This window comes from Trematomus bernacchii, unplaced genomic scaffold, assembly GCF_902827165.1.
Source record: "Trematomus bernacchii unplaced genomic scaffold, fTreBer1.1, whole genome shotgun sequence".
Lineage (NCBI taxonomy): Eukaryota > Metazoa > Chordata > Actinopteri > Perciformes > Nototheniidae > Trematomus > Trematomus bernacchii.
In genome coordinates, this window is record NW_022987739.1 from 1,964,962 (window position 1) to 1,974,264 (window position 9,303).

At 39.8% G+C, this 9,303-nt stretch overlaps 2 protein-coding genes across 6 annotated transcripts in view; both read left to right on the forward strand.

The window, feature by feature from the left end:
• tle2b (TLE family member 2, transcriptional corepressor b) overlaps nucleotides 1–9,303 on the forward strand; it is a 108,272-nt gene that overhangs the window by 56,282 nt on the left and 42,687 nt on the right.
• LOC117495210 (G2/M phase-specific E3 ubiquitin-protein ligase-like) lies at nucleotides 272–6,484 on the forward strand. Of its 5 annotated transcripts, XM_034146355.1 has the most exons (9): nucleotides 272–591; nucleotides 1,586–1,804; nucleotides 1,900–2,041; nucleotides 2,191–2,215; nucleotides 3,012–3,328; nucleotides 3,456–3,637; nucleotides 4,572–4,744; nucleotides 5,249–5,463; nucleotides 5,780–6,484. In XM_034146355.1, the coding sequence occupies exons 5-9, from the start codon at nucleotides 3,169–3,171 to the stop codon at nucleotides 6,031–6,033; spliced, it is 984 nt and encodes a 327-aa protein (XP_034002246.1). In that variant the 5' UTR covers nucleotides 272–591; nucleotides 1,586–1,804; nucleotides 1,900–2,041; nucleotides 2,191–2,215; nucleotides 3,012–3,168; the 3' UTR covers nucleotides 6,034–6,484. The 5 variants fall into 5 exon arrangements, 4 of the variants coding, with proteins under 4 accessions (XP_034002246.1, XP_034002245.1, XP_034002247.1 ...); XM_034146354.1 differs by having other exon boundaries at nucleotides 1,900–2,215; XM_034146356.1 differs by lacking the exon at nucleotides 2,191–2,215.

The following is a 9,303-nucleotide window of genomic DNA, read 5'->3' on the forward strand; positions in this document are numbered from 1 at the left end:
ACAATAGTTGTCTATGTAAAACGGAATAGCAGTGAATGAAAGGCCGAATAATAGCTTATATAAGAGGTAATAATAGTTCATGTGAATGACTATATAGGTATGTGTATAAACAGAATGATAGGGTGTGTGCATAAGAATAGTTATGTGTGTGAGAGAGTATGATTGAAAAGGAAGTGAGTATGATTGAAAAGGAAGTTGGACTAAATTCTCAGTTCCTGATTGGCTGTACGTTTTTTGTTTGACGGACACCGCCCACCCCCACATAGCGCCATTGTGAGATGAGAAAATGGTGGAAAGGGAGCGACTTAATGAAGCCATAGGCCTCTTAACTAATATTTTAGATAGGCCTTCTCCAAATGTTGTCACATCGCTGTCAGGAATGATGGATCAAAGGCGACAGTCGACGTCGTCCACAGTAGGCAATTCTAGTGCGAGCGTTGACGAGGAATTGCAGCGGGCCTTCAGACGTGGATCAGGTGCATCAGGGAGTGGCGGTGGAGCCTCATTAGGCGCCAACCTGAACCAAGTGCTGCAACCCCGATATCAAACTCAGCAGTATTTTGGGGGATGGACTTCAAAGTCAAGGAAGAGGTACGTTTATTTTTTAAATGTCAACCGTGGTCATTTTAATATGTATGTTGTTGATTGAAGCCGTTTCTTACTGCTTGAAGCTAACGCTTTATTAACCTACTATAGCGGGGCAGTCAAATGTTAGAAACGAGACTAATCACAGGGTTCCCGCGGGGTCTTAAAAAGCCTTACATTTAATAATCAGAATTTAAGCCCTTAAATATGATTTTAAAAATCAAGAAAGGTCTTCAATATGATTTAATAGGTCTTTAAACGGATTTGGAAGGTACTTCTGTGTTGCAGTTCCCCCCCCAAATTATTTATATGGAAATAAATCAACATGGAACCAATAACTTGCTGCAATAACTTTGCATCCCCTGGCCCCTTATTGGAGAACACCCAGCTAGTAACTAGCAACCAAGCGTTAGCTAGCGTCAGTTCAGAGCCGGAGGTATCTTCACATCTTTTTACGAACATTATGGGGAAGTGTAAGTTTAACCGAATATGGTTGGAGAAAGGGGCATTTAGTGCTTGGTTGAAACTAGTGAAGGGGAACGTGTTAGAAGCCCGCTGCACCTTATGCTAGTGTGTAAAGGCTTTTGGAATCACACACGCAGTCAGCGAAACATAAGACCCAGGTAAGGAATAAACAACAAACGCCTGCCATGTCCTCTGTGTTCGCCAATGCGTCGCGAGCATCACGCGTGTCCAGTGTAATGTTACCCAGTAATTCAGCTCCCGCAACAACATCGGGGATAACCTTGGGTACAGTACAATACAGTTTTTACTTAATTGTTACAGATTTAATTTAATTTTCAGTTTCTCAGTTCTCTTTTAGTATTTTGTTTAATCTAATATTGCAAGTGTTTTTATTGGGGGGGGGGGGTTGTTGTTTTTGTTGTTTAGTTTGCATGTATATTGCTACTGGATGTCAACATTTCCCTCAGGATCTACAGTGTATCTATCTATTCTATCTAATCTATCTATCTAACAATAATGTTGCTTTCTTTTTTAGGACCACTGGCACTGTCCAAAATCACCCCACCTTCACCAAGGATGTAATTCTGTTACCTCATCCAGAATGGGATGCAGTTTGTAAGCACAAAACAAAGAGAAGGCTTCATCAAAAAGGCTTTATTTTAAATGCCTTCGAGATGAAGAAAATCTGGGACTGCAGGACAGTCATTGCTGAGCTAAGGGAAGCATTCAAGGACAACATTCCAGAGGGAGTCAGGTATTGTCTGAATATTTAGGCTATGTCTGGTATTGTTCATGAGTTGATTGCTTCAGAATAATTTTATGTATTTGTATTTTGCTCTTTTTTTTCAGTATTGAACTTTTGATGCCATGTGGAAACAAACTTGTTTCACCAAAGCTGCGTGAGGGACAGGAACTGAATGGCTTTCTAATTCACAAAGTGTTTAAGTCAAAGGCAGTGTACATCAGGCCATCAAGCATGCTTCAAAATACGGTAACCAATTTCAAACGATATGAAGCGATACTTATTTTTTTGTAATTTGTTTGTAGCACAGAGGTTTCTTGTTTTCCCAATGAACTTAACCCCTTATATTATGTTTTTTAATTATTTGTTCACATTTTTGTTTGTATGTTTTGTTTTAGTTGGACAGCTCAGATTCAGAGGATGGTATGATGGCAGACACACAATCCACATCCAGTGAACAGCACATTTCCACTCAGGCTACCCCTGACTGTGTGACAAGGGCTAGAGGAAACCAAATTGCATCAACACCACTGGTTTCTAGTTATCCTTTCACAAGAAGTGGCAGAGCAAACCGAGCCGGGGCAGAGCAGCAATCTTCAAGTGGAAGAATAACCACAGAGACCCAGCGCAGTGCAGTTGAGCTTGAATCCAGTGGCAGCATGGCCAGAGAGACCCAGCGCAGTGCAGTTGAGCTTGAATCCAGTGGCAGCATGGCCAGAGAGACCCAGCGCAGTGCAGTTGAGCTTGAATCCAGTGGCAGCATGGCCAGAGAGACCCAGCGCAGTGCAGTTGAGCTTGAATCCAGTGGCAGCATGGCCAGAGAGACCCAGCGCAGTGCGGTTGAGCTTGAATCCAGTGGCAGCATGGCCAGAGAGACCCAGCGCAGTGCAGTTGATGACTATACTACCTACCTCTCGATCATGGGTTCCATCTCTGACCATTCATCTGATGATGAGGAGTTAAACCAAGCGATTATGGCCAGTCTTCAGAGTAATATGTAAGTGAGTGGGTGATAAAAATAGTGCAGTAATTAAAGATAAACAGGAACAGGGTGAGCATGAAGTGAATCTGATAGGACTTTTTACAATATTGACTTCATATAGGCACATCAGCCACTAGCCATTTTCCACTTGTAAAATCCTTTAGGTTTGCAATGGGGGTTTTGTTGTTGAAAGGTATGCTCTTATCCCTATCCTAAAACATTTTTTTCTTTCTACAGGGAAATCGCAAACACCAAGTCTTCACAGGAAGTGCTCCTCGATCTTGCATCCAAAATTGACACAAACCAAAGATGCAGGTTTAACATAAATAGGTCAGCAGTTCTGGATGGTGCTGTTCGTGGCTTCAAACGAGTTTCCTACAATCCTGCATCCCAGATGTCCGTCAAGTTTTCCGATGACTTGGGAATAGATGAAGAGGCTGTGGACCTTGGTGGCCCAAGGAGAGAGTTTTTAAGACTCCTTATGGAAGCATTGGCACGGTCACCAATGTTTGAAGGAAGGGACAGCAAATTGAATTTGGCTCTACACAGTGCTGGTAAGTGTGATATATTTGGCCGATGTGTATTAATTTATTGGGACTCCTTATGATCACAGCCCTTTAGTCAAATATCTTTCCCATTCTTTTAATACTGTGTTTTTTCATAAATCAAATTTTTCTCCAGCTTTAAGAGAAGATCGGTATTTCATTGCTGGACAGGCCATTGCTGTTAGCCTTGTTCATGGGGGTCCTCCACCAGGATTCCTTGCACCAACACTGTATTCGTGTCTTGTTGGTGGGCACTCCTCAATTAAGCCTGACTTGGAGGACATTGTTGACGCTGACCTTTATGAAAAGGTTAAAAAGGTAAATGCATTGTAAATATATTGGAATATGCAAATCTTGACTATATTTTCATTCGATATGAATGCCACAGCTTGACCACAAAAATGAAAATAATAATAGAAACAATATTTGTTTACTGAAGCAATTTATTTGGTCACTTATATAGTTTAGTAAATAAGTTAAAAAGTATGCCATGATGTCAAAATAAATTTTCCTCAGTAATCTTGGGTGTCTAACATAAATGGATATAGCACTGAGTTATAATCAGCCAGTCAAATGTGTTCAGAATTTAAACCACTATTTTTTAGCGAAGCAGATATGTCACACAGACCCTGTCTGCCTCAAAATCCCCTGCAAATGCTATAGGCTCATTGGTCGTAACTGTGCCATTCTAGCTCATCTCAAAGTCTGCAATTGGCTGCGGAATAATTACGTTACTTTTGTTATAATTTTTCAGCATTATGCTGCAATCTTTATGTAAATCCACGTTAGCAGTACAAGATGTACTTAATAAGAGGATTTCTGATATTAACAATTTAATTTCTTTTGATGTCTTCCATATCTTACACCAGTCTAAACTCCTGAAAGAAATAATTGGTCTGCCTTCTATATACATGATTTTAAACTATTACTAAACTATTTTTAATGAAAAGTACAGGTTTAGGATCATTGTGTCACCAACAGAAAATATTTACTGCTCTGGTAAAACGGCAAGATATTTGTGGTGAATCTGATTTCTTAGATTCATGCCTCTTTTGTAGTATTTGCTGTTGATAACAACTTAATCCGCAGTAAAGGCGCTTCTTCTGCCGTTGCAGTGGAGTCGAGCCAACCCTAAGCTGTTTGACTTGACCCATGCTTTGTGGTTCCTCCCCCGACTGCACTCGGCTACACTCGTCTACTTTCGATGCAAGCAGCAGCTCATCTCAAACTTTCTTTTTTGTTTTGTTTGTAGGTGTCAGAATGTTCTTCTTTGAATGACCTCTTACACACCACAGAACCACTCCAAGATTTTCTTGCAAATGCAGGGTGTCTCAGGCCTTTGAAATCCATAGAAGACAGAGACCTGTTGGTCCAAGACATTACCATGTTCCAGGTGGTCCACAGAGTTGCAGGAGCATTTGAAAGGTTTGTGCAACACTATTGCCTATAAACCAAATTAGTGATATAATTTAGGTGCTAACAAAAAAGCTAAAGCTGACTATATTTTAAACCTTTTTTTCAAACAAAGATACAAGAAGAAAAATGTTTGAACGTGTATATTTTTATTGAAAAGAGATTGTTCCTTATAAAATAGGGCTGTGTAAGAATAAAATAAACACAATCAAATCAGTTCATGTGGTCAGAAACATATTACTCCCTGTAAATGAAGCTCTGAAGTATGTCTTTTTGAACAAATTACATTAATTAATTTTCCCAATTGTTTGGCAAGTCTGAGCATATTAATTAAAGATTGTCACAAACATCAAATTTTGTTTTTGCCCTCTTAGATTTCATACTGATCTCTGATGGACATTTTTTATTTTCGAGCTATTTTTCTGCAATGGTGATGGAATATATCTCTTTAGTTCTTTACTATTAGCACAATTGTTCACACAAATTCTTCTCTTGACCCTCATTTGTATACTGTAGATTTAAGGAGGGGCTAAAGGTCCTTGGCGTTCTAGATGCAATTAAAATGCATCCAGAAAGTTTCCGGCCTTTGATGTGCCACGAACCATCGGCTCTCACTGCTGACGTAATGGACCATCTATTCCATATCCTGCTGTCTGAAGTGGGAAGCAACAAAAGAAGGACAGAGGAAGTTGTGGTACCCTTTTGGAGGGATTACCTGCAGGATGTGGAAGGTTAATACTGCTGCTAGATGTAGTACTGTCTCCAATGATGTTGATCACTTAGTGTGCAAAGACTTGCTACAACATTACATACTAATGCCACATTGACATTACTCTTTTCATTGTCTGCCTTTTTCCTTAATCTTGCTTTGATTCTATTTCCTTTTTCTTCCTTTCTTTCTGTCTTAAAATATCCTCTTACTTGTCACATGTTTGGTTTCTTTGTCTTTCATTCTTTACTAATAGATTTTTTTCTGTATGGTATTTTGTACTTGCTGGTATGGTTTAAAATTGTAATTATTGTTTTGCTTGCTTTACTGTGTTTTAGATCAAGAGGGACCACCAAAGTTAGGGAAAATCCTTGCCTTTGCAACAGGTGCAAGTGTCATCCCTCCAGTTGGCTTCTCTCCTCAGCCATCAATTGATTTCCTGCATGGGCATCCCTCCAGCCCCAAACAGCGTCTGCCCATGGCGAACACTTGCATAAACTGCCTGAAGTTGCCGCTGCTTGAGACTTATGATGATTTTAAAGAGTGCATGGACTTTGCACTAGGTAACACACAGGGTTTTGGAAGAGAGTAATGGGAACATTATGTTCGTTCCATCTACCTCGTTCATGAGGTTTCAGCCAGGTTCTTGAAGCAATGTGAACAACAATTTTTGTTTTTAATTTTAGCGAAGTGCAAAAAAACATTATTCTTTAAAAGTCACTTTTATTATTTATCAACCATTGTACATTGCTTTATTAGTGCTGACTGAGTAACTGGGCACATCATTAAGGTATTATGGCCCAGTGGTGCAACAAATCACATAAATATATAACTTACTTTCAGTCTGTTTAAAAAACAAACAGTGCTTGTTTTGTTACTTTAAGTGTGAACCATTTCCAGTGTTTACTGTTCACTAAGAACATTCACCAGAACTAAAAAAAATGATATGCCGTGATTACCATCATCACTCAAAGGGTCAAATAGTTCTTCAATTCTGTTCATCATGGTTTGATTAACATTAAAGTCATTTACCGGAACCACAATGTTGTTGTCTGTCACTAATGGTAAGGGGATGTGTTCATTGACTCCAACTGTCTCATTTCCTTCAAAAATGTCATCAATTGCCAAGTTTCCAGCTCCAGCACTGTTTAGAACTCCTCTCTGCCACAGTTGGAGAGGAGTTTGTCCACCCATTGTAGATAATCCATGGTGGTTCCACTGATTTTGGAATTCAGCAGCTGACCTTTGAACTCTTGGCAGGTAGATGTAGTGAAGACAAAACAAATGGAGGTCATTCGTAGAATCCAATATGCCCTCATTTTCCATGAAGGTAAAAAGGTTACTAAAGTGGAACGAGACAACTCTGTTAAGCTCTGCCCACAGCCGTTCTATCCTCTGGTTATGGACACTGCGTCCCGTAATGACACTGCCTCTGTTTAATCCCCTTCTCTCTAGCATATACCTGGCAACCCCTGTGTTTTCCATGCCATGGTCACAGCGTACTCTTGAGGGAAGGCCAAAGTTGTGTACACCAGTACAAAACAGTCCCAGAACACTTGATGCCCTGTTGTTATTGAGGCATTGCAAATAAATGATGGTGCGACTAAAGCCGTCAACACATCCATGAAACACCATCCGCCATCTCACCAGTTTATGGTTTCCGTCTATATGCCTGTAGAGAGAAAAAACTTCAATATTTACACAAATAAAATTGCAACCATGATGAATATTGTTAATACAGAACCAGAATGTCCATCACATGGTTGCCCTTCTAGAAGTAAGGACTAGTCACCTTTTTTATTTCACAGCATGAACTCAGTTTGTGTTGTTTAAGACAAAAACACATGATAAAGGACATCCTTTATTGACTATATAAGTATTTATATTTTTAACGTAAAATAAAGTTCCAGTGGAGGAAGACTAGCAAAAAATAATAAGTGTATTTTAAAGTTTTACTTGCATTTTAGGCCTACTTGCAATAATGTCATGTGTTACTTTCTACCACTAGCAATATCTACTATATTACTTGTGCATTCATGGCACATAACTTAATTTAATGTCATGCAATACTCACCATAATTGATTGGGAGTTTGAACATTGTAAACTCTTCGACGAATTGCACGGCGGCGGCGAAAAGCCCGTCCAACCGGGTCAAGTTGTTGCAGGCAGCGTCTCACACGCCAACGTTGTATTCTGATGTGCCGTGAACGAAGACTCCCTAAAACATACCTTTCCCCTGCATTAGGGGTAGTTTGAAGGATCTCGCGAACAGTGTTTGCCAGAACCTCATCAGACATTCCTGCATAGGTCAGTGGTCTAATTTCAAGCCGCTGTCTGTGTCTGTACAGTGTGCTCCTGTTGATTCCTAAGCAGAGTGCAGTTCTTTGCCAACTCATTCCAAGTGATAAACAGTGCATAATTTGCTCACGTTGTATATTGTACTGAGGGGGACCAGGATGGCCAGTTCTTGTTGTTGGAGGTACCCTTGAGTTAAGGCTAGTAATTTGTCTTTCATGCAATGATCTTGAGCCTTCATATGTGTTGGTAATTACACAAATACATACATACAGGGCCGCAAGGACGACTGAAGTTTCTTGACTATCAGTCCCTGCAAACTCCTGGCTAATTGATAGAAAAGTAAAAAATGTCCGTTGGTATCCAGCAAGTTCACTGAATAATCTGTCCAAAACCATGCTGTCAGGTCCCATGCTGTCACTTTCCCTCATAATGTTCTGAGCACACCGCACCGTTAGAGTGAAAAAAGTAGTAATGTCTTCCTCATTAACCTCCACGAAAATAAACTGTCCCTGAAGAAGAAGGTACATAAAAAGAAATATCATGGCTTTCTTCATACTGTTCAGACCTATAAAACAATCTTAAAAGTTCTTATTGCAGCTCAAATTTAGCGAGCAGAGCTCTGAGCAGCTTCAGGCTTCGTTTTCAAAGCTGTAAACCAGTCAAGGAATGAATATTTAAAATGGCTTCCTGTTGGATCAACCTGACTTCCTTTTAAAGTATACTCTCTCACACCCAGTACAATGTCCTCTCACACACATACACTATCATTCTCTCTCACACACACTACTATACCCTCATGCATACTACAATCCCTCTCTCACATACACTATCATTCTCTCTCACACACACTACTATACCCTCATGCATACTACAATTCCTCTCTCACATACACTATCATTCTCTCACACACACACTACTATACCCTCATGCATACTACAATCCCTCTCTCACATACACTATCATTCTCTCTCACACACACTACTATACCCTCATACATACTACAATCCCTCTCTCACATACACTATCATTCTCTCTCACACACACTACTATACCCTCATACATACTACAATCCCTCTCTCACATACACTATCATTCTTTCTCACACACAACGTTTCCTGTCTTGCATACACTACTAGAGTATTATATTGTAGTATGATGTTGTCTGTAAGTGGGAATAATAGTGTTTCTAAGAAAGTACAGTTTGGTATGTAAGTAAGTTTGATTTATGGCCCAGACAAAAGTGTGTGAAAGAGAGTATGATTGTGCGTGTAAAAGTGTTTAGCAATATGTATACAAGAGTTTAATGGTGTATGTGTGAGATTCTGATATTGTTTGTAAGACCAAGTATGAGTTGTGAGCTAGACGGCCTCTCATAGCATGCTCAGTCACACACATACACACACACACATAGACAGGCTGTGTTCTCATTACTCGTGCACACACTCGCTGTCTCTTGTGCTTCTTGTTACTTTTCAGCATCACTGTCTACAGTGCAGATAATTTAAAGGACATAGCTTTACTATAGTCAGTTGTGGTGCTGTTGTAGTGAATAGATACAAAGAG

Bases quoted from the DNA above. Each gene is read 5' to 3' on its own strand.
- LOC117495210 (XM_034146353.1), top strand. From the start codon at position 287: ATGGTGGAAAGGGAGCGACTTAATGAAGCCATAGGCCTCTTAACTAAT. The intron at 2,042-4,571 runs GTAACCAATTTC...TTTTGTTTGTAG, and splicing joins CAAGCATGCTTCAAAATACG to GTGTCAGAATGTTCTTCTTT. The intron at 4,745-5,248 runs GTTTGTGCAACA...TGTATACTGTAG, and splicing joins GTTGCAGGAGCATTTGAAAG to ATTTAAGGAGGGGCTAAAGG.